At 40.9% G+C, this 25,366-nt stretch overlaps 1 protein-coding gene and 1 long non-coding RNA gene across 4 annotated transcripts; one reads left to right on the top strand and one right to left on the bottom strand.

Annotated features, from left to right (window-relative positions):
- Positions 1–130: 130 nt before the first annotated feature.
- LOC138690739 (uncharacterized) lies at positions 131–4,333 on the bottom strand. The gene is made up of 3 exons (XR_011329513.1): positions 4,120–4,333; positions 2,581–2,685; positions 131–303 (listed from the first exon to the last, which is right to left on the bottom strand). It is a non-coding gene; the product is annotated as an uncharacterized lncRNA (long non-coding RNA).
- On the top strand, positions 3,717–25,366 carry HPRT1 (hypoxanthine phosphoribosyltransferase 1). 3 transcript variants are annotated; one of them, XM_069811419.1, is made up of 9 exons: positions 3,717–3,871; positions 6,015–6,121; positions 7,608–7,791; positions 13,341–13,406; positions 14,389–14,406; positions 16,726–16,808; positions 19,084–19,130; positions 21,387–21,463; positions 22,095–25,366. In XM_069811419.1, the coding sequence occupies exons 1-9, from the start codon at positions 3,845–3,847 to the stop codon at positions 22,140–22,142; spliced, it is 657 nt and encodes a 218-aa protein (XP_069667520.1). In that variant the 5' UTR covers positions 3,717–3,844; the 3' UTR covers positions 22,143–25,366. The 3 variants fall into 3 exon arrangements, with proteins under 3 accessions (XP_069667520.1, XP_069667519.1, XP_069667518.1); XM_069811417.1 differs by lacking the exon at positions 3,717–3,871 and adding an exon at positions 4,312–4,483; XM_069811418.1 differs by lacking the exons at positions 3,717–3,871; positions 21,387–21,463; positions 22,095–25,366 and adding exons at positions 4,305–4,483; positions 21,507–22,079.

Here is a 25,366-nt window from a genome sequence, read left to right on the forward strand (position 1 = left end):
TGTCTGTAATTCCTCCAACCCCCCCATCTAGAGTGTGAAAGCCTTTTTCCTACAAAGGTTGACAGAGGCAAAGATGTATGTGAAAAAGGAAGTTACCTACAGCTCCAGAGAAGTGCATCTGGTCAGAGGATTTGCTTATTTTCATTTTGATAAGTAAATTGTTATTTATTAGCTGAGCAGGGAGAGAAACCGTGGTAAACTCTCATCATCCAGGAAGTCCCAGTCTTGAAACAAGTAAGTAGACACCACTTTCCAAAATCCTTGGAGACTGTCACCACTGAGAATCACTTTGATGACTAATTTCTGCAAAAGCAGAGAACAGGAATAACATTACTTAAAAAGGTATGTTGCAACAAACAACATCTATTCCCTATTTCTTACAAAGGGTGTGTTTCTTTTAAAATGTTTTGGTACGTCTGGCTTCCTGTCCCATTTGAAACATTAGGCTAGAAAAATAATTTTAGGCTATTCAAATTACTAGTCAGAGTGGAGGGATTTCTCTGTAGCCATGAGGAAGATGGGATGCTTGCATGCTAAATTCATATTTTGGTGAATGCTCTATGTATCATCTAATGAGATATTTCTTTTTGATTTTTCTCTTGATTAAAAATGTTTGTGCTCATCTCAGGACTGGGTTAATATGCCTTGAATTCTCCATTTTTTCCCCATTCTGTCTATACAGACTAATTTCTGGTCACAAGGGAGTCCTGCTGGTCTCAGTTGTTAATCTGCTGAAAATTTGTTGTGCTCTTTGCTTTTTTAGGAGGCTTGTCTTGTGAAAAAAACAGCAGATAAATTTGGCTAATTCCCTGTCTGTCACCCAGTAGCAATGGCAAAGCTGGGAGATAAAAATGGGGGGGGAAGAGAGGGATTGGTGAATGGGCGGTGACCTGAAGATCTGACTCGGAGCACACTATTTCAAGTGTTTCCAAATGATGCATACTCGATTACTGTCTCCAGGTATCCTGCCACTGGGGGCATGTGGTTACCAATCAAGGTTTTTAAAAGTCTGTTAATAAAGTTACATACAACTGGTGCTCACACAGGCCATGGTTCACTGGGCCTGGGCACTGAGATATGCCTTGCCTGACTGGCAACAGAGGACAAAATAATCACGAAATCAGGAATCTGCTCAGAGACAAAACATATTTATTAAATTATTTTGCCTTCTAAAAAGCTGTGCATACCAGAGAAATCAGATTGGCTCTATCACCTTATGCATCACCTAGCCAGAAAATGTGCAGCTCCCAGATACCTCTGAACCCCCTTCCTTCACCCTGCTCTGCAAACCTCGGTGGCCCCTGTACCCGCAAGAACAAAACTGGCCATCTACTAAATCTGTTGCTGATCTCAGCTAACCTACTTCCTGTAATATCAGCAAATATTTCTGCTTTTGTAAATCTGTTCTTCCCTCCATAACGGGGTGCCAGCAGATCCAGGAATGCTTTGGATCTAGGAATGTGCTGGTTGGCAGGAGGAACAAAGAAATTGCTCACCCAGAAGGGCGAAACAGGACTAATGCTTTTGCCCGTTGGGGAGAAATCGCACAGAAGTCAAGGCTACAACTTTTGCATGCCATCAGAAAGGTGCCGTTGGAAGCTACTTTTAATGGCAGACATTGATATCGGTCATTAACGAGAAATGTCTTCAGTAACTAAAATAAAATCAGAGCCTGAAACACTTCTGTGGTTGCATAGTCTTTTGACAGATATTGCCCGCTGCCCAATAATGTCAGGCTCTCCCTGAACTTGACAGGGCAGCTGCTGTTCTTCCCGGCCTTCTGGAAATAGGCCAGCTATGACATGTTCCTGATATTAGTTAGCTGCAGGGCGTATTTCATTCTGCTGCTCTAGGCAATTTGATAAAGGCTCCTTCCTCCCACTCCAGAGTTAACCCGCCCAAACTGTAGCTGAACACCTAGTTGCAACAATACCACATTTGTCAGAGATTGTGCCCATTTGCTTAGCTAAAATTTGCTTAAATTGGTTGTTTCATACAGGGGGATGCTTAAATTTATTTAATCGTGTTTTCTGAGCCGACAGGAATAATGTTAGATGTGTTATCAGGAGCTGATTGCTACAGCTCTTTATGAATAAAGTTATTTTTAAGAATCATTATCCTTTTCTTGACACCAAGTGTTTATGCAGCATAAAATAAAACTTGGTCTCCACCCCTCAGAGAAAGAAGGGGAAAGTCTTCAGCTGATACCTAATTGTGGAATATAAGAAACCATGAATTTCCATTTGCACTGTTGTATTGTCCTTAACTCCAGGCCTACAGGAAAAGTTGACACTGGGTTTTTTTCCTCCCCATTTGAGACCACTGGAGCTATCCAGGCATTTCCGTGCTTTCTGACTATTTTACCTCAAGATGAAATTTTTCCTTCAGACAATTAAAGATATGGACAGCAGGCACAGTTCAGCCTTATCTTACACCAAACGGAAAGTGCATCTTCTATCCACCCCGTGCAGGGAGGTGACAGGGGTGCAGGGGATCCCTTTTCATTTGTGCTTGGGAAGGCGGCACCTGTCACTTTCTTTGCCTATTGAAAAGGCACAGTTATTACCAACTAAGTCCTACTTTTAAATCAGTTCCCTGCGCTGTCAGATGTGGAGCGGCATCTGCGAAGGGTTCCCTGCACCACGTCAGAGCGATGGTCGGTTGCTAGCTGTGACCACGTCAATGCTGCAACGGAAAGCAGACGAGAAAAATCCCACGATATATTCAGTTACGCACCCAGGGACCCGACCCCTGCGAGCAATCAACCGGAGCCCTGAAGCCTGAGATTTGGCTATCAATCACAATTGTCCTGACACAAAGCTGCCGTCATCCTTAGCGTGTGGAGGTGAAGGCAGGCGCCCCTGCCCTGCCTGAGGGCTGGCCGTGCCCCAGCACCCCAGTACCCAGGCGTGTGCGGGTCTGATGGGTATTTAGGTGTATTTTCCCCACACCATCAGCTGCCTGTGGCGGTGTGGGGGGCTGGATTTCCTACACTTGGGGAGAACGAAGGCTCCACCACATCCCGTGATGCGCAGAAGACCCGAAGTGATGCAGACAGCCCCTTTTCTTTCCTCCTTCAAGGTGCACGAAGCCGCAGCGGAGGACAGGCCTGCCTTGGTGATGGAGGAGAGGAGCCTGGGCAACACCTGGCCGGAGAGGAGCGTTCCCGCCGCGCTGGGGGGTGTCCCTCCGTCTGTGGAGCCCCTCCACGGACGCGAACACCCGAGGGAAAAGCATCTCCTGTCCTTGGTTTCGGAGTGACAGCAATTACACACCCTGTCCCCCCCCCGGGGGTAGGAGTGATCTTCCCTCAGGGAGACACGAGGGGACAGGGGACATCCCCACACCGTGTCGGGCAGGGGAAGATCAAACTCCGACGACCCAGGGATGGGGGACACCCCGGGGGACACCCGCCCCCCTGCCGGGACGGGGACAGCCCTACCGAGGGAAGGGCACCCGGGGTGGCGTGGGGACGGCCCCGGCCAGGAGAGGGGACCCGCGCCGGGCGGGCACCGTCCCGTACCTCCGGGGCAGCGGTGCCGGCGGGGCGGAGGGCGGCTCTCCGCGCCTACGGGAAGGCGGTTGCCGGCGGGGCCGCCCCATCCCCGTCCCCGTCCGTCCCCCTCCCCGCCGCCAGCCCCCGCGCCGGGCCGGGGCCGGTGCAGGCCTCTGGCCACCGGAGAGGGCGGCGGCGCCGCGGCCATGTTGAGGGCGGGGAGCGCGAAAGGCGCGGAGGCGGCGCTGGGGCCGCTGCGGAGCGCGGCGCCTCCCCGCTCCTCGCCGCCGCCGCCGCCGCCGCCGCTGCCGCTCCTCCTCGCCGCCCGCAGCCGGGCCGCCCCGCTCCATGGCGACCCCCAGCCCCTGCATCGTGGTGAGTGCGGCCCCCGGCGCCGCGGCCTCCCCCCCGCCCCAGCCCCGAGGGGAAGCCTGCCCGCTGCCCCCGCGCCAGGCCGGGGGCTGCCGGGCGCCTGAGGGGATGTCTCTCACCGGCTGAAGGGAGGGGAGGGGGGGGTCCCGCCTGCCCCCCCACCCCCCAAAACCTGGTGATCTGTGAGGGAGCGGGGCGGCGGGGAGGGTGGGTGTCCCTCAGCGGCGGGAGCCGCCGCCCCGCGGAGTCACCTTGAGGGAAGCCCCGGCCTCCCGGCGCCGGGCCCGGGGCTCCCTCCCCTGCTCCCCCCCGCTCCAGGCGCTTTCCCTTCCCCCGAGCCGGCGGCGGGTCCGCTGTGCCCCCCCTCCGTCCCTTTCTGCCTCCCTCCCTCCCGGCGGCCGGGCAGCGCGGGGGTGGGTTCGCGGTCACGGGTGGCGTCTGGGGAGGATTTAAACCGGGAGGACGGCGGGGAGAAACGGAGTTGCCGCCTGAGAAATGAAGGTGGGACAACTTCCCACCAGAGAGCAGCCCGGCGCGGCACAACTTCCTATTCCTGTTGCTTTTGGTAGCGTGCTGGGGAGGCACGGGTTCGTCAGCGAGAGCCGGGAGTGCGGTGTAAGGCGCTTAAACGTTTGGGTTAGGATGCGTTTTCGGGGGAAGAGCGTGCGGGGGATGTTTTTTTGCATCGTTGCCGTATCTGCTAGGGCTCTTACGTATTCTTTTTTTTTTTTTTTTGAAAGCCAGCGCCGGGTGCTCATGAAATACACGTGGTGTCTTCTGGCTGAGGGCTTGTGCCGGCCGCAAGGTTGCGACTGTAAATCCCTGCAGTCAGTACAAAACCTGATAAAGTCTGTAGGAACGGCCCCTTCCCTACCAGATGCAGCAAGGAAGGTCTAGCAGACAACGCTAGATAGAACGATGGGTCTGAACCACAGGAAAATACCATGTGTTTTGGGAGGGGCCTGTCTTACTGCTTAAAATAACAGCCTGCTCCCGATCGGAGGGACCCTGGTCAGGGACTCGGTGCCTGGGTAGCTCAAACAGGGTCTGTTTTGGATGGGAGGGTAAAATACCCATGAAGTTCCCCACGTGAAAGACTCATTAGGGTTTACACAACAAAAAAACCTGTGTAAACAGTTGGCCGATCGCAGGCCGGGTAAGTGCTTCCTTGGGCACCAAAATAAGATTGTGTCCCACAAGGGCAGCGGTAGCCAAAATGGATACTTAAAATGCCTGCCCTGGTGAACTGTCAGTAAGAAGCTTCGGTTTTCCCTCTGAAATTCATAACTTCATTTTACATGTAATAGCATTCACCTGCATAACCAGAGAGTGAATTAATTAATAAAACACAGTCATTTTCAAGTTGCAGCAGGGTTAAGGTTCAGGGAAGGCTATTTTTGATGCTGTCGTGACAATATGCCCTGAACCTCAGCAGCGTTTGGTATAATTATATACATATGCTAATCCTTTGTCCTAATTAATATACACTTGCTAGTATTGCAGGCTGCTTCATACAGGGAATTTGCCCATGCGGATCAGGTTGCTGAATTAGGGCTTTCATTTCAGATTCTGAAAGATCTTGAACCTGCATGGTTTGCAGATGGTGGTCTGAGAAGGCTTGCTTCACAGCAGCACAACTTGTCATGCTCCTGTAGCTGTCTTGTCTTGTCCTGAAAACTGGCTCGTGTGTTTTGTTGTGATTTGGTGTTGTGGAGATTTGGAAGACGTCCATGTCAAAACCTCAGCTTGCTTACTTGTAAATGCAGGTTTTGCGTTACACTAGGAAAATCAAAGGTGTTAAAAAGCTCCTGGGTTATTTTTTTAATGGAATAAAGAGATTCATTGAGGTGTAGTAGCTTCATTTTCCTGCTCTCCGATGTAGGAGAATGTTGTTAGGACTTAATTTTTTCCCCATGTTGTGTTGCGCAACGGCCCGTGGTATTTACTCCTGTGAACTGTAGGTTCTGTTAGATTACACTTGACACTGTGTTCAGTGTGACTAATGTTTTTATAGAGAGGGAAAGTACGGTGATCCTGATGAGCATGATGGTTTTGATAGTTTACTGAATAAAGCAAAGGACTTGCAGTTCCTCACCATAGACTTTCTATAAGGCTTTGTAGAAATTTCACCTTATTTCCTTTTCAGATTGGCGATGATGAACAAGGTTACGACCTGGACTTGTTCTGCATACCTAAACATTATGCAGATGATTTGGAAAAAGTCTATATTCCTCATGGGCTCATCATGGACAGGTTTGTTTGACTTCAGACAGTACGCTGCTCCAGCTGATTCCATGACGCTGGAATAAACGATCTTCCAGTGATAGTTTTGCTGCCTGGTGACTGTCTAAATAGATTACATTTAATTAGAGGCTAAGAAGTACAAGTGCTAATTAACTCTTTCTTGTTTGGCTTCAAAGAGTTTGTACGTTTGCAGTTATGCTGTTGTTTGGAAATTTGTCATAATTCTCAAGCAAAATTTTGTGGTATGTAGCAATGTACAACTTTCTTTCCAGTGTTTATTTGATGTTTTACCTTCTTAAAACCTAATTAGAAGATGTTATTTGTTGTGCCAGTTCGGTCTGAAAACAATTACAGTCTCTTGAGTATCCTTAGGATATTAATACCAGTACATTATTAATCACATAATCTTAGACTTTGTCATGTTCGTATGGTAGATAAGTAATATCCAACTTTCTCTGACCTTCTGGGAAAGACATTAGCCTCTGCAAATATCAATCTGTCACTTTTGTGGTTGCTGAAATTTGTAACGTTCTGTGGAAGTTTTAACCTCGTGTGATCAGAAATGGGTGCATAAGCCTACAAGGCATTTTTGTTTTACTTTGTGTTTGATAGTTGCTAATTCTCTTTAAGAGAACGAACAACAAATTCAGTGAAGCAGTTGCTGGAGACACACGCCTTGTTAAGAGTGGTGCTGGGTGGATCTTCCTGGAGATCCTGTGAATAGAAATGCATCTAGATTTTACGTGGTCCTGTTTGATTAGATATAATAAACATTCCTATAAATTAGTTTTTTTAAATATTGTAAAAACTTTGCACTTGAATTCCATATGGAGGAAAAAATTGGACGAAGTACATGTCATTTAGTAATTGACGTAACGTTTATAATGGTAGGCTTTCTCTGAGAAACCTGCTGTCAGCTGGCACACAATAAATACATACCATGCTTTCTAAAATAAATTTAGAAACAATGATTGCAGAAAAACGGTGCAGTGTTCTCTTGTTCTGCTTCATTGCTATTGTATTTTGCAGTTAGGACAAATTTCTGGCATTCTAGCTTGGCAAATAAACTCTTTAGTTTACAGTTTGAGAATTTTCTTGCTCCTCAGTTAGTGAGGGCTACTGCCTTTTTCGTTGTGTTAGCTTATGTTGCTCTTTGCATGGAAGCTGAACCTGTCTTTGGAAGGAGAAAACACACCTTCATGTCGCATATCTGACAGTGAAACAGCTTCAGGGTGTTAAGATTTGCTTTGGCTGAGTGTGACGTATGAAAACAAAGGCATTTGGCAGTGCTACTTGTAGATTAACCTTGAAAAGCAAAACTTTGTTGACCAATAACGTGTAAAAGTGACTGAAGTGGTAGGCAAATGTGTCTGAGCAAAATGTGTTTCCAAGTTTGGTGCATGTGTTTGCTACTCTTAGCAGTATAAAATGCTGCTGCTATAGTAAGCAAATGAAATGTGTTATGACAGCTAAACTCTTTCTTGGTTTTGTACAGGACGGAGAGACTGGCAAGAGAAATTATGAAGGGCATGGGAGGACACCACATTGTAGCACTCTGTGTACTCAAGGGCGGCTATAAATTTTTTGCTGATTTATTAGACTACATCAAAGCACTGAACAGAAACAGTGACAAATCTATTCCCATGACTGTCGACTTCATTAGGTTGAAGAGTTATTGTGTAAGTATCTCTGCAGTACTGTGCAATTTTTGTATAAATTTGACTAACTTCAAATTATTAACAGAGGTGGCTTAATACTGTTACTGCTAGAATGTGCTAATATTAAACAAATAATTTAGGGAATTAAGAGTCACAAGCTAAGTTACGCTTTCTCTACCTTACTGTATAATCTGTTTTCTTTTAGACCTTGGTATCTCCACAGCCTGGTAAAATCCTTATGCAGAGCAGAGACCCTTTCCATGTCCTTTACTGGTTAAACAGTTTCCTCTCCGCCCACTATCCCATCTCTAAAGCTGTGACTCTAGAATAATAGAGAGGATTCTCCTGCAACTATGGTTACAAAAATTTAATTCTAGGAATTTTTATGTGGCTTAGACATCATTCATTGCACAGGAAGACTTGAAAGCTGCAAAAACTGTTATACCTGAGTTCCCTATCTCATCTGTTGTTTGGCGCAACCAAACAATGAACAAAATTAGTTGTATTTGGCCTTGAGGAAGTACTAGATTCATAAACCTAGATTTATGATTAGTGTCCACTGAATATGGAACTACCTTTTCAAGACTAGGCACAGGTTGCCTTGGGTTTACATTTTTGGAAAATAATTTATTTTCATTCTGAACACAAGGGTTTAACTTTATAGGGAAATTGAACATTCTGTAACATGCGGTAAAGTGTAAGTTTTATAGAAGGAAGCATGAGGTTATGTTGTGCAGGTCAAAGGAAGAAGCAGATGTATGTTAGTACTGTATGCTTCCTGACTTACCGACAGCCTAGTCTCGGGTTTTCAGGATGGTATTTATGATTTGTTCCATAAGACCATCTGTAGCATGGAAATAATTGATTTTTTTTGTTTCAGTTTAGAGTGTTTGAATAAATTGTTTTGTAAGGTTATGCTGTTAGTTTTGTCTCAGCAACTTTGCATTCAGGTCAGGAGTATAGGCTACTTGTCGCAGTTGTAGACGAGTGCCTATTACAGTAGAAAAAAATAGAGATTACTAAATTGGAAACTCAGCCTCATCCTTCATTTCATTAAACTGTGAAACTAGAGATGGAGTTATTTGCAGACTTAGTTTGGACTGTCGAAGAACTTGATAAATTTATGATTGCTGTTGAGTGATCTGTTATCATTTCACAGCGAAGCCCAGAACTGCGTGGGACTTCGGTCAAGTCCGTTTGCAGGACGAGCAGCCCTGGCTGCCCGAGGCATAGACACGGCTGGCCGTCCAGGGGTTACCTGGAAACCACGTTCACGTTTGCTGAACGCGAGGCAGTAATTTAGCTATGCTCTTCAATGAGAAGGCATGGCTGGGCAGAAAGGTTCGTGCCAGCCTTTGGTTGTATCTCACAAGGCACTCCCTGTGCTTGTGCACCATATTTAGATCAGTGGGTGAGAGCTGTTTGACGCCCTTTCCTTCTGCTCCCTCCCCCCCCGAAAGATTCGGGGCTCCTGCTGCTGGTTCGCTTAACCACTAAGCTACCACATGCCTGTATGTTCTGCCTGTAAAAGCCACAACAGAAAGCTGAATGTCTCTATTACAGGATAATATGTTAAAGAATGGGAAATGATGACTCCCACCTTCCTTTTTTGTGAGGAAATAAATTGTGTATCTTCTGTTTTCTTCAAGGAAGACTTCCAATAACTTACTTGGCTTGTTTAAAAAACAATACAAAGACTGCACCCTTTCACTCTCTCCGCTTCCTGACTAACTTGGAAAAAACTATTGGAGAAATGGTTTGAAACACCTGAAAAAAACCCTCTGTTAAGAAGCAAGGCTGCCTTATTGTATGTTTGTTTTCTTTGCTCACACTGGTGTGTTAGGCATGCTTTGGTTCGTTTCTTTGCTACAGTTGCTTTTGTTTATTACTCCCCAGGACTACAGTGCCTTGATATTAATAGGGGAGTGAGCAACAAAATAAGTTTTATGGAAATTAAAAGCCTGGTTTTGTAGTAAAAATGAGTAGATGAAGACAAAAGTGGAGAAATTTAGACAGAAAGCTGTCTGAGCAGAATGTTTTACTTGAGGTGTTGGCTTCAGGGTTTTTGTCAGCCAGTTCTATAAAAGAATGTTTTCTTGTTCTAGATAAGTGAGGAGCTCCTGTTACCTGATGCCTCCACTACAGTATTTATACGCATTTCATTTCTGTGGACTCTCTTAGGTGGTAATTAATATCCAGACTTACGTCCTTTAGATTGCGTAATTTGATAGACTGGATAAGATTGTCTTAACATGAACATGTATGTAACAGATTGACTAGGTCTTCCATCATTAATAGTGTCAGCATGCTAAATCTGCTCTGTAGTTTTTATCTGTGCTTTACTAGATGGATTTTGATGCTTTACTGCGTTTAGTGATGTGAAAACCATCACAAACTGTAATGGACAGTCGAAAGTGGCGCTAGCTCTCTTGTTGCTGTCTTTGGATGAGATTACTAGATCATGCTGCCTGCCTTTACAGACTGGATAAAAGATGTTAAAAATACCGTGACTGCATAAACAAAGCAGCTGAACTTGTGTAATGGTTCTGAAATTGATGTAATTGAGGTTCTGTTCTTGTTTCAGACCGATCATTTAATATTTACAAGCATATGGGTTGTTTTTTGTGTTGCAATGCAAAGTTCGTACTGTTCTGCACCCAAAAATAATTCTCTAAGAATACTGACGTGATCAAGCTGCGATTAAACTTTGCTCGTAACTCCAGCTTTCCGAGTCCTTACAGATGAATTTTAATGATCTGGCAAGCTGTTAAGAAATGGAAAGATAGTGTTTGTGAACAGACCCAGATCGCAGTATTCTTGACAAACGGTTTATTTTGTTTGTGCTACAAGAAGAATGGCTTTTCACCAGTCTCCTGCATTTAAACTTGGAAATGAGCAAATGTTGCTTTTGTAGTCATGAAGGGCAGCCAAAAGACAATGGATGTGTTGCACTGTCACTTGGGAAAACAGGGGTTTTCAGTGGAGTACATGGTAAACTCTGGGTAGGCTGGTCATGGCAGTATTCTGAAAGATCTCTGTTAACCCAGCCTTAGAGCAAATACTGTAAGGAACTTAAAAGGCCTTTTTAAAAGGTGATCTTGAAGTCATTTGAGCCAGGAGTTAGGATCTTGTAAAGCATTATTGTTTTCCAGCAGTGACAATGGGGAGGCAGTTAAAACAGATCTAAACAGTAAAACTCTTTATGTGTTAAACCACAAAGCATTAAAGTCTTAACAGTACTGAAATCAGAAATAATGCTCCTGAAGATAATTAAAACATTGCTTAATTATTAAACAAAGTTCTTTCCAATGGAAATCTGGTTAAAACCAGTGTCAGAAATTCTTTAACTGTTTTTTTTATCCTTTAATTGCTCACGAACTCAGTACCTGCATAGGAATGCAGGTTTATATGTCAATGAAGATTTATGGTTTGCATTAAAAAGTGTAGCAATTTGTATGGTTTTTGGTGGGAAGGAGCAGGAAAGTTTCTATAGGTTAGATTATCTTTTCTCTGCTGATCACCATACTTTAATATGCATAATCCGAAGGTTTACAGTAACCTACAATTTTGTGATGTTATTGTTTGAGTATAGTGTGTTGCTTTGTAGCCAAGCAGATCATCAGGAACCTGATCTTAGGCATATGCCGAGCAGTACGAGTCTGTCATCTGTGCATGTAATTTTAATGGAACAAAATACTTGTAACATCTTTCTCCATCGTTGTTTTGTAAGGAATGATTTTTTTTTTTTACATCCTTCCATGGAAGGAGGATGAAATACCTATTAGTGTAGGAACAGATAAGAGAAAATCTGGTAACGTAAACAAGGAAAAGCTTAAAGAAGCTGTCATTTAAGATAATTTTAAGATAGGGTGAACACAGGAAATGTCCTTTAGCTTTACGAATACAGTGCTTAACTGAATCACATTTTTGTGGTTGATGTAGCCAGTATCTCAGGCATTCAGTAGCAGTGTGTATATCTACTGGGTCAAGCAGCAATCATTGGACATCTTTGTTTTGGGACTTTTTTAACACAGTGGCATTGATGCTGTTCGGTTTAGTTACTGTTTGCAGTTATGGAAGCACTGAAACAGTTGACTATCAAAAATGAATGTTCGTTAATAGTAACGAAACACAGCCCTTCAGTGTAATTTCAGAGTGGTGTAACTCCAACTAATGTTTTCTTTAAAATACATGGGGTACAACTGAAAAGAAACTTTTTCTGATAATGTATTTGGCTTTATTTTATGTTGTGTCATAGGAATCTTAAAAGGAAAGTATCTGTTACTCTTATCATCTGCTTTTACATGCCTAAAGCTGTCAGCATTTCTTTATCCTAGACTGTTGACACCACTGTCCAAAGGATTTTAATACATTTTCTCTTTACTATCATCCCAGTGTTACTTATTGTGTACTTCGTATGTGCCTCTCTAAATAATTTGTTTCCTCTTTTTTATGATAACATTTTTAGTTTTTGCCTACAATTCATATGGCACGAATATCTGTCTTCATGTGGCTGTAAAAACAGGAAGCTGTATGTGGCTGTCTCTCTGTTCCCTTGTGGTCCCCTCTCTATTGCATCTGTCATATATGGGTTTTGGGAAGGAACTGCTGTTTTGCTGCATGTCTGCGTAGTTGTGCAGCACACTTGGGCTTCAAGGTGCAGCAGCAAAACAATACCATTTTTCTAAAAGGAAGATATGTGGTAAGGAGCTATGAGAATAAAGTTTGATAACCAATGTTACCCTTTGACTGAAATGATTAAATTGTAAGATAATGTTGTCATCTGTAAGTAGTACAATAATAAGCATATCTCATCTAATACGAACTGTGAGACATTGTCAAGGTTTAAAGTCAGTTGAATGACTTTAAGTAAACTGCAAAGATCTGTGAAGCCCTCCTAGCAGCTGTTTTTAACTTTCTTACATAACAGTTCATTTACATTTGTATCAAAGTTTAGTTTTACTGAAGCAAAATGCTGTGTTGTAGTGATGGTGTACCTATGTTGCTGTTGAGTTACTATAAGAAGTAATTTGCTTTGTTACCAATATTTGTTGTAAACTAGGCAAACATAAGCTTTTCTGGCTATTTTTGTAGCTTATATTTCTAAATATTAATCTGTGCCTTGTTTGCTGGCTGTTCTTGCTATTGTTATGATTGCTTATTCTTACTCAAAGAGTAAGGCTTTCTAAAGCATTAAAGTTTAAAATGTAAATTACCAGCTATATAGCAGCATGCAGCTTGGAAACTGATGTGCTTTTTGTCTTATTTCCATATGTGTAGGGAATGCATAGCAAATTGTATCTTTTTAGATACATATGTATATAAGATGGTCACACATGAGAGATGGTGCCTGCATTTATGCAGCTCTCTTGTCAAACAATCTTTAATCTGAAATACCATCTTTAAATTTGGTCACTTGTAATTCCTTAGTTGATGGAGAGACACTGTTGGTGCTGTGTTTCTGAAAGCATTAACATTCACTGATTTTGCATTTCGCAGTTTTGATATTTACTGGAAGAAAAAATTATTTTTATTCTGGTAATGCTAATGCTCACCCTTCTCTTTCTTAGAATGATCAGTCAACTGGAGATATAAAAGTCATTGGTGGAGATGACCTCTCAACCTTGACTGGAAAGGTATGGCTCTTTATGTGTTTAAAAACAAACAAACAATACCACTAAAGAACCCACATACCTGCATGGTTTTAAGGCTGCTCTTTTAGCGTGTGAAGATTATATAGTTTTAAAAAATGAAAACGGAGGAGTTTCATTTAAATGTTTGCCGGTGTATACTAGGAGAGTGGATAAGTCCCACCAAAGCCATCAGTTTAGTCTGAACTTAACAAAGAAAAACCTGTTTGCCATCTTCAGTATCAGTAAAGTTTTAGGAGATTTGTTTTTCTGCAGTGCCTGAGAAGAATAATTGTGTGGGGGTGGTTGTCTGCAAACTACCTTTAAAAGAGAGAGGCATTACTTACTTGCTGTATTGGTCTTTCACTGAAGTAGTGATGGGAATTCATGCTGTCGAGACATGTAAAATGTGCAGCCCAGGTTAGGAACGGAGGGTCCCGTTACAGGCAGTGACAAGAGAAGGAAATGGGAGAATGTAAATTGGGAATCTGCTTTTCTCCAGTCACTCTATGGAGATCATTGAGCCAGCTGTCTGGGGTTAAAGCATCCGTGTCTCCTGCTCTGTCAGAACACATTACTTTCCCCTTCTCCTTACACATATGTGATCTTTAAGGCATGTATGTAACTGTTCAATATAAAGGATGTAGGTATGACAGAATTGTACATGTCTCTATAGTATAACACTCTTTGCTTTAGAAGAATACGAATTGTGTGGACTCTGTTTTGATCTCTTTTGCATATATCTAGGATTCTCAAAGTCTCAATAATTTAAAGACCGCTTTGTACTCAGCATGAGACGTTGAGGAGAATGTCATTGCCAGCTACTTGGTTAACAGAATGTTACATGCGTAAACATACATAAACGGTGGTACAAATATTTAACTGCAATGAAAATTAATAAGTTATAGACATTAATATATATAAGAAATGGCATATTCTGTAGGTATTAATGGATTCTCTCTTTTTTTTTTTTTTTTCTTCTCACCAGAATGTTTTGATCGTAGAAGTAAGTATTATGTTTCACCTTGAAGTTCTAATGTGTGACTGGGAGAAGAGTTCTAATAGAAGTTGTTCTTAAGCCAGAAAACCTACAGTTTCTGGTTTCAAGGCTCCCAGCTTCTGATTCCGGGCTTGAATTTTGCAAGTGGGCTCTGAATTTGAAATTATCTGTATTTTGAATTCTCAAATTGCATTCAACTGCCAGATTTAACAAGGAAGATACCCATGTAAAATTGTTTGCATTTGCTTTCAGTTTTCTGGGATTCTGTCAATTTTAAAATGTCTTTTTTTATTATGATTTTATTTTAATTTTAAAAAGCAGCCTGAACAGAGTGATATTAAGCATATTATTGTTTTGGGCTTGTAACAGCAAGCTAGGAAGTTAAACTGCAGGGGTAGAAAGAAGTTCCTAGTAGGAATATCCTAAAATACGTGAAAAACAGATCTAAGCCCAATGTCCCTGTGTGTAATTTGTTGATAAAATAGTGACATAGAGAATGCTAATTTTTAATGATCATTTTGCAATTGCTAAATTCCCATTCCTCTGTCTTGTCATGGTTCTTTGGATGATACCAGGTACAGTACACCTCAGTTTGATTTCCTAGTAGGTACCGGTTGCTTAATTCTTGCTTTTATGCCTCTCTCTTGATGGACAGCGTTGCTTATGTATAGTAAGTGTTGCTTTGACAAAGGATGTTCTTGAGTAAGACTGCCAGTTTCAGGATAGGGAAGCAGCAGCAGTAGACAGGAAAAATGGACGTGCAATCTAATGATGTCTTAAGGCTCCAAATAATGGAAATGGCTTGTTTGTAAGCAAAGAAACAGCTATGGCAACTGATTCAGCAGCCAAAGGGAAGGATGTTTCCTCTCATAAAATGTGGGTTTTATGTTTTTGTTTTTTTTTTTTTAATTTGAGAAGGTTATATTATTCCACAGGAAGCACATTCAGTTCCAAAACTCCTACCAAAATAGTATGTATACAGCAGTCATCTGTGTGACCAGTGGTGTCCTTTGAAGTATATTTTGCTTCAGATAGGCAGATGCGTTTAATTATGTATCTGCTCCATTTCAGATGAATGTATGTCTTTAAAGTCCCAGACAACTAACTAGGTTAGTTTCTCCTTTGTTCAGTGAATCATCTATCCAGTGACTTGTCTTATACGCTGTCAAATATGAACCCTTATACCGATCACAGTTTTAACTGTCAAACAATAAAAATGCACATTTTATTGTAGGTTTAATATCTTGTGCACCAGAGCACTAGGCTGTTCTATACTGCATCCCTTTAATGTGCAAAAAAATCTGAACAAAATAGAGATTCACCTCCAGTAAACAGATAATCACACAACACAAAATCAGGAATAGGTCCTATTTTTATTTTAGAGCATCAAAGTAGCTACTTCTGTTTATTTGCCAACTTTTACCTAGATATCTGTATATCTTTAACTTTTCTTGAGTTTATAGCTATGATTAAAAACATTAAGTGTTAAAGACAGTATTGCTGACGGGTGCTCTGTTGAGTTTTTTGTTTGATTTTTATTTTAATTGGGAGTCATGGGAAAATAAGCTGAAACCAGGACATTGCTGCTTCTGTGTTATCTACCTTCTTCACTTCAAATAGACTTGATTTCAGGCCAGGGTAAGGACTGTACCGCTAAAGATCATGTGATTATTTCAGTCTAAATGAGTCCATTTCTGATGCTTCAGTTGTAAACCGTATATTCTTTTTTCTGCTTATATGTCCAGTGGATGGGATTAAAATGGTGTGTCAAAATTCATTTCAGTGTGTTTGAGTATAGACTTTAGAACTGCACCCAGCTATTCCCAGGGCAATTTCTTCAGCTGTTTCTTGGATATGTAATGTAAATTACACTCCTTTTTCTTTAATTGCAATAATGGCTTGTTCTCCCTATTTTTGCATCTTACTTTTCTTTCTGTTATGCACATCTGTCTCTCTAACTGAGCTCAACAGCAAGACTAATGTTACTTTTCTCATATTCGAATTAAACATTGTTTGTCTCCTAGCTGCAAGGAGCACAAGCCATAAAATATCCAAAAGGAGCCAAGAAGGTCATAGTTCCGTAACGGCTTTCAAAGTCATAGTTCTTAATTGTTGTGGATAACTATATGGTTGATGTGCGTGATCACTTCACTGAGCATAGTTGTGTAAGCACAACATGGTGTTACGTGTCACCTATATTTGATTGTGAACAGTATTTTGGCATAACTTCATGCTATTGCGGATGAGCAGTTTCTGTGGTAGAAACTTGAAAATGTTACTCTGACGTGTTTAATATTCTTTCTTACGTGAGTTTTTTATTTTCAGGATATAATTGATACTGGTAAAACAATGAAAACGTTGCTGTCTCTACTTAAGCAATACAATCCAAAGATGGTGAAAGTAGCCAGGTAAAATTTTAATGATGATTATTTGTGCTGTATTTCACCTTAAGAATGACACGCAGTGTGGGGAGAAAAAAAAAAAAAAGAAAAAAGTGTAGAATACATTTCCATATATGATGCGATCTGTTGGAGTTTAGTAATTGTTTAAACTCCAAAAGCACTTTTGCTTGTTATGAGAACATACATTTGTTAAGGCTGGTGGAAACACCGCTCTTTCCCATCTTACTGCTGGAAGAATTTTGGTGCTTGTGCATGCCTGGTACATCTCTTACCTTATCATATTATGGTAAGTTTTGTGGGGTTTTAGCACTGAAGTCCAAGTTAGGTTTAGAAGTACATGGAAGAATTTAAATCTTTTGGGCTTAAAAAAAATACCCTCTCAAGTTGGTAGAGGTATTTTCAACACAAATTTAGTCGTAAGTGTAGACTTTTACTAGAGAAGGGGGTAAAAAATAACAGTGGTTGTCACTTACATCCGTGTAGTATCTATCCAAACATGTTTGTTTCTTCTTGCGCTATCTGCAACTTCAGTATACTGCAGTGGGGTACCTGTGCAATGGAGACCTTGTTTTAGTTCTTCTTTAATTGTAAAATTAAGTTAGTTTGCACACTAACATTATTGTTTGTGCAGTGTGCATAGTGCAGCTGAGCTTTAGAGGTCATTATGTGAGAGTCGCCCAGCCATATGCTCTTCCAGGCTTTTCTACTTAGTTACATCTTTAATCAATTAGTTTTAAAACATTTTATAATTAAATAACTTAAAACTAACAAGAAATGTTGAGGATAATATTATGTTATTAACCAATATCAACATTCTTCCTACTTTTTAAATTGCATCTTTTGTGCTGCTATGCTATGGTTGTGTATTTCACAATAAAAGCATAATGTTTGCTGGGGATTAGAGGTAAAGCAGAGCTGTGTGTAATAGCTAATCAGTTGTGTTGCCATAACAATGTCAAAGCAGTTGTTAGACGTATGAGAAGAGCTCTTCTTGCTGATAATCTGGAGGTGACCTGCTGAAGGTGAGGTTGTTGAGGATTTCTCCCTGGCCAGACTAAGTGTAACAAATTTTAAATATTTGCCACTGAGTAGTGCCCTAATACTGCAGTGTACATCATGAATATAATATAGTATGAGCAAAGTCCAGTTTGCTATTGTTTAAACCTGTTGCAGTAATTTGGGTCTGCCAAAGACCTGAGCAGGTAAACATGATCATTCTAGGTAGTCTTAAGTGTAATGTTCTTGGTTACTTCACTTCCCTCTCTCCTCTTTCTTCTCAAAACTTTCTTTCTCTCTGACAATTAAGCAGTTGTAGCAGGGAGTTGTGAATTAATGCTAATATGATTTGGGGTTTCTTTGATCAAATTCTACACCAATTCTCAAAAATTAAGTCTTACAACCACAAGTTTCAGAAACTGTCTGAAATTGAAACTGTGACTGACAAATTAATCCCTACCTTCAGGGGTGATCCAGGAGGGAAAGAGGTCTGTGCTTAATGCACAGAGTTATGCTGACCTCTGTCTTTATATTCAGCCATTGACCACCTTTTCTTTTCCTCCCAAAGTATCTCAAAGACAGACAAATGTCAGACCTGTGGGGTTGTCTTCCAAGAGGTGGAAGTGCTAAACTGAATAATGAGCAAATCAAATTAAGCTAGCATGGCATTTCTCTCTACTACAATACCCCCAACTCCATATCTCCATGCTTTTTACACCTCTGACTATTAATTCTGGAAAAGTGGAGCTGCTTTGTATCAACTGATAATCAGAACCAATTACATTTTCTTTATGAGGGTAATTAGTAGTGCCAGTGAAAAACAGTTGACACGTTGTGCAAGTGCAGTTGAGGTTGCATTTAAGCAGCTGAACTTTTGCTTCATAATACTAATGCTTTTGAAAAGGGCTCAGTTGGTCTGGCCAGATACCAAGTCATCACCTATTTATCTATAAGCTAAACTGTGCCTGAAGTTCCTAACACATGTAAAACCCCATTAAGTCACTTTTCACAATGAAAATCCAGCCAGCTCGGTATCTCCTAGCCTCTCTCTTGTAGACCTGTTAGTTATCCTTTAGGCTGTAAACCATTCATGATTCTAGGAAGTTTTGATTTTGTCATTATGATCAGCTGCACCTGCAAATAAAATAATAGTTTAAAATGTGTAGTTATTATTTCAGTTATGCACATTTAGGCCAAATTCAGCTTGTGTGTCATCAAAACAGTCTCACATATTTGTACCCAGTGCTTTTTCATGTTTCAGTTTTACATTGGTTTTGTTTGACAGTTTGTTGGTAAAAAGAACTCCTCGAAGTGTGGGATATCGGCCAGACTGTAAGTGACTTTTTGACAACTGTTACTAATTTTTAAAAGCATGTCAGTGTATTGTGTACCCTTTGGTCAAAGTCCAAGGATGTTCCAAATAAGTTTTCACTAATGATTCTTGATAGATTTTGTTCTTATTTAGTAGGGAATTTAAATATTTGGAATGTATTTTGACAGAGTTAATCTGGATTTGGTCTGATCCTTTTTTTTTTCCTTAACTTTTTGTAACATGTTACTATATGAAAAGCAAACTTTGATATTTTGGTCCAGGTTACACCCTTTTTGTGTGCAAATTCTCCCAGCTTGCATGTAGTCAAATGCTTTAGTCAGCAGAATCTGCTGGATTCACCTTTAACAGTTTTGGTGATTCGGGTGCCTAAACCTAGCCACCTGATGCCGTTTGGATGTCCCCAGGAATGTAGGAGGACCACACATGGTAGCAGGTCTGATAAAAGTTTACACTAATAAGATGCCTAAATTGGCACAAAACCGGTTATGTCTAGGCATCTGAATTACTCCCTTCTTGTGTTCTCCTGTCTGTCCGTCCCAAGACCATAAAGAAAGGAGTAGCATCCACAGTGGACAGTGGTACCAGAGTGACAGCTCCTCCTGCCTTGGGAAGGCCTATGTGTTTTAACCTTATTTCAGAGGCTAAATTCCTGTTAATCTGGACCGTGTGCTTTCACTATGGAAGTGGAGTGAATTTAGCAGCAGAATCGCATCCTCTTCCTCCTGCTTTCCAAGGTTGTACAATATTCTGGAACTGAAGTTTTTCAATGCCTTAAAGCTTAATTGAGGCATTCCCCTCAGTCAAGGATGCCCCTCATTCCTGAGATCTTATTATAGGCTTAGCTGGGTTAATGGTCTGCCTTTTGAGCATCTTGCAGCAGATGACTTGTTTTGCCATCTGTCCACAGAGACAACCTGTTCAGTGCAGGACACGTGAGTTCTGAAAGAAGAGATAACAAGGCAGTAATGGCTGGGCCTCCATTTTATCCCTGTATTGTGATGCTGAGTAGATGCTAAACATCACCTTAATTTTTCCAAAACTGCACATAGCCTTTTCTCTTAATTGTACAGTTTATCTCCCTATTTTCCTTACAGACCCTCATTGTGGCCAGGGAGAGAAAAAACGCACAGCTTTCTTGTGCTCAGAGTCTTTCATTTTAGCGTGAGGGGAGAAGGCCATTTGGAAGTTTTTGTATTTTATATAGTTCAATATTTTTTGGTCATTTTATAGTGTGTGTGGACAGGTTGGACTGATACGACTTGACCACCCGTGAACTGTCCTGCTAGAGCTGTTTAGACAATCTGTGGCATAGCTGATGCTCTCTTCTTAGGCAGCTCCTCTGGGAGGAAAAAAACACAACCAAACACACACACACACACACACACACACCCCCCCATCTGTTTCTGAAACCTGCAAGTGACTCCATAAAGAACAGAGTGCTCTTTGCTGTTCTCTGCACCATGGAATCAGCATCTAAGACGTGTTTTAGCAGTCATAGTATATTCCTACATAGCAGGTCATTGCCTGCAAGTCACAAGAATGGAGTCCATCTAGGCAGTTTCTCAAAGACGGAGGATTGGTTTCCCTGCAATAACTGTAGTTCTGATATTCACATTATTCTGTGCACACTCTCCCAGCCCTTCACAGAAAGTCCTGTTGGACTTGCACATCCATAGTTTTGAAGGAGCTGACGACCGAACCTGCCTGCTCATTATGCCTTTGGGTACCCTTCCTGCAGCGCTACCTGCGGCGCAGGTCCAGCTCCCAGAGGTGCCGCCTTTTGAGTGATCCTGTGAGGGTGACTTGTGCTGTGCTTACCAGTGCCGCTGCTTTTGCACTGGCACGTCAAGCATCTAGGAAGTCCTGGGAAGTATTGGCTCTTCTTGTATGTATTTACAAAGTTGCAGGAAATTTTCAAGGAATTTTACATTCTGATAATAATACCCTGTCTGTAGGTTTAAGTGTTTCCATTAATTTCTTGCAGACTGCATGCTAGCACCATGCTGCTGCGTGGGAGCCAATAAATGAATCTGTTTAATTTTGCTTTAGTTGATAAATTAAATCAACAAAGTAAGTTAAAATTTTAAAATAGCTCAAATGTTAATCTGAGGGAAGGAAGATTCCACTTGAGTGGAAGAAATAAAATGAGTTAGGATGCCTACATACCTAAAAATTCCAGATTGCCTCTGTAAAAAGGTCTAGTTAACTCTAGGAAGTTCTTTTCTAACATACTGGTGACTTATGGTCTTTTTCAGTTGTTGGATTTGAAGTGCCAGACAAATTTGTTGTGGGATACGCCCTAGATTACAATGAATACTTTAGAGATTTGAACGTAAGTAATTTTTCCCGTATGTTTTTTGTCCATTTAAAACTAGGGAGGAGGAAGGAAGGGAAGTCTCCTCACATCACTCTCCCTCCTCTGTAAATCATGCCTCATGTGCAAATATGTTCTGTTGGTGATGCAACGATGAGAGCAAACTCTAGAGCAGCGGGACAGCGTTTTGGAGCTCTTACGAAACTAAAATTTACTTTGCTGCATGAAGAATGGAGGCTACACATCTCCTGTCAACTTTGAAACAATGTGAAGTTTCTTATCTTACCAGATGTCTGCAACAAATAAGTGCATTTGCTTAGTTACGTAAGAGTAAGAGAAGAGAGACCTTGGAAGTTAAGAGGGGTTCACTTTTTATTCTAAGTTATTAATTCTTCATCTGGGTCTCACCAGACCCAGCAAACATTGGGTGGGACAATTAGGGGGAGGAGAAAGAAGGCAATGTTGAGTTTTTTAGACAAAAAAAGGCTTAAGTTGTTCTGCATAAACATTATCACAAGATTCTTTTGTACTGAAACATGTATAGCATGCTTGTATTTTTTTCGGAAGCACATTATTGAATACAGACGTAAACCATCGATCTCTTACTTTACTTCTCTAACAGAAGCTTTTTATTCTATTTTTGTTTCAGCATATCTGTGTGATCAGCGAGACGGGGAAGCAGAAGTACAAAGCGTGAAAGCATAGTTCAAGTGCTATGACAACAGAGCTTTGAAATGTTTTGTTTACCGAGTCCTATCTTTCACAGGCTTCAACTCTGGTACACCAGCTAAAATTGTAGAATGCCCCAGCCCCATTGTCATATGCTTACTATAATTTATTGCATGTACAATACAAGAGCTCGTCTTGTTCATTTATATTTTAGAAATGTAAACAACTAGTGCAATTCTGCACTCCTTATTTTGATTTGCACTATGACTCTACCGACTATTGCTGCCCCTGGTTGGGTTGTGCTGTTTGTGAGCTCCAGAGTCTAACTCTTGCAGTGGTAAATTGCTTAAACCTCATCAACCCAGAACTGAAATAGTTCAAGTACTGTAAATGTAAAACATTTTATGATAGGGAAGTCTATTAGTAATATTTTTAAAATCTGTAATTTAAGTTTTATATTTTAATGCACAAATGTGATTGTGATTAATGGATAGTTGCACCTTTGGGTGTTATAAAGCATGAGGAGCAGCCAGTTACAGTATCTGTAATCTCCAAGGAGGTCATTCAAATCTCCTGGAGTTGCCTTATTGCTGTAAAGAAAGTCTGGGTGAAAAATGTGTCTCTCTCTCTCTCACCTGTTTGTTTTTTGGTTTTTGGTTTTTTTTTTGAGGAGATGGAATGACAAAACAGAATGTTTAAGATCTAGTTTTAGTTGAGCTGCCTATTTCTGTTAGTTTTTTTTTTCTTTAAAAATATCCATCAGTCAATGGAATTGCCTTTAAATTTAAACAATTTTAATATATTTGTGAAAAAGTATTGTAATGTTTACTTTATAAGGTCTACAAAACAAAGTACTTTAAATAAAGGCTGTCTCTTTAAAATAAGCCCCATACATCTATGCCACTCATTCTGTATGTTAAAGTGCTCTTGAAATTTTCTTCTCAGTAATATTTTTCACAAGTGTTTCTGACAGTGAAGGCAGACTCTACATTTGTTATCTTTGTAGAGCTTTTGGTTAACATTATCCTATCTACAAGAGAGATGATAAAATGCTGAGGGAAAATATTGAAACACTTGCATATTCTATAACCAAAGTAGGTTTCAGAGACAATGGTTTAAGTACTGTCCTTTGTTCTGTTTTGGCAAAAATGAAGAGTGGAGATGATACGTTCATTAAATGTATACATGCGGGGGAAAAAAACCCTGCAACCATTTTGGAAGTAATCAGTTGGGTTTGTTTCATTAACACCTCTGTTCATGTCAAGTTTAATTCTACACATGGCAGCCCATCTCACACCTTGTCCTTGGGCCGTGCTTTTTGGTCCCTTAGCTTACACAGTTCTTCTACTTCTGCACATGGATTCTTCCACTGTATGCTTGGATTTAATGCTGCTCAGTGCTTAATACATAACAAAGTTTTTGCCAGCCTGTTTTGAAAGATTTTTCTGTGGTTTTGAAAATAAGTCATGTTTCTGTACTTTTCCAAGTATTGCGCATTGTTGTCCGTCCATGGTGTGCTCAGTTACAACTGTAGTGGTTAGTAGCAGACCTAAAATACGAGTAATTCACACAATGTAATTTAGCTCGAATGACCACAATGTGTAGGAGATCTATTTGTAAATCAAAATTCTCACTAACAGATATGAGAACACTGGTTGTGATTATACTATACTTTTGCAATGTTATAGTTAATGTTCCAAAGAGCTTTTTTTCCCAAATGCACTACAAAGACTGATTGTATTTCTTGATGTTCTATATAACATTTGTGTGTATGCCTTTTCAAGAACCTGTACTGTCCCTGGGACAACTTCTTGCAAAAATATATGGTGCATCTCCAAGAAGAGGAAACACAAAAGCAACGTGGAAAAATATAAACTCACTCGAGAATTATTACATCTACTCAACTTCTCATTACTTCTGGTTGAACTTAAGGTCTAATCTTAAAAAGTGGCGTTTTCTTCAACCTTCTTAATAGTTCCTATTTCACAATGTGTTTTAAAATAAATTCATGGCAGCTAGAGATTACACTAGCGAGGTGGCTTAAAAGTACCTATCTACACATGAAAACAATGAGAATTGATGATGTTCAGTATCTTTTAGGACTAGACCCTTGATTAGTCTATCCTGAAATGTTTTCCTGTCTTGGTTAAGGGAGTTATTCAAATGCTGTGATTTGGGAAAAGGAGGAGAGGTTAAGTTAGTCATAACAAGGGGTTTATCTTCCATGCTGTAGCTGAAGTGGGGAAATTACTGGTCTGTTGGAACTGCATGGACATGTGCACGTGGTGTAGTCACAGAAGAGGTTTGGGAAGATACTCTTGAGCTATGCTGACCCCAGGAGCGATGCTACAGGGGCCCAGGTCTGCCTTCTAACAAACCTTGCCTGTGTCTGATGGGAAAGGTCACTATTTAAAAAAAACACAAAATCTTACTCAATGTTCCCACATTTCAAATGCTGGGGAACAGGCACTTTTATTTTTTTGCGCTTCCTTCATGTAGGCGCTTGTCAGATGAAGTTTATCACCACAGAGGGGTTCCTTGTTCAAAAGCTTTTGTTACTCTCTATGAAAACTGTTCAGAGAAAAAGTTATCCACTCTCTTGCCCTTGCTAGAACAGTTCTCACATACTGCGGCCTTTTACAGCACCTGTGCACACACTACAGGAAGATAAATTCTCACTTGAAAAAAGTTGAAAATGTAATTGTTGCTTTTTATTCAGTAATTTTGGTTAAAAGTCTGGGGTTTTAGTCACACCTTTGCAAGTTAAATGCCAACTTTGTGCAACCCAGACATACATTGTTAAAGCATTATGAAAGCACAGAGAAAATCTCGTCTTTGAACATTTATGTGGCATTTGAAATTCATTATAGTTCCACATTTTATGAATCACAAATGTATGCTGGAAAAATAATTTTGAATATTTATAGGCTTTACTATACTGTCTCACCCTGTGACGTCTGGCATTTCTGTACATTTTGATAATTCTCACCTGCCGCAGACCTGCCGCAGACCACTGAAGCTGCCTGAGTTGGTACCGCAAATGTGTAGCTCTGGTTTGGAGTGTTTATTCTTCTTGCTTTGAATCTAAAGTGCTCTAGAAAGAGCTGAGAGAGAACGGTGAAAAGTCTTCGCGTGAACTGAGCTGGCAGTTCACTTGGGGAGTGAATCTGGGTATTGAAAATTGAGGCAAATGAGGATCTTTAAGTTGCCTTGTAATTGTATATCCTGACATTAAATGTTGGTGGTGTTTCA

This window comes from Haliaeetus albicilla, chromosome 23, assembly GCF_947461875.1.
Source record: "Haliaeetus albicilla chromosome 23, bHalAlb1.1, whole genome shotgun sequence".
NCBI classification, from domain to species: Eukaryota; Metazoa; Chordata; class Aves; order Accipitriformes; family Accipitridae; genus Haliaeetus; species Haliaeetus albicilla.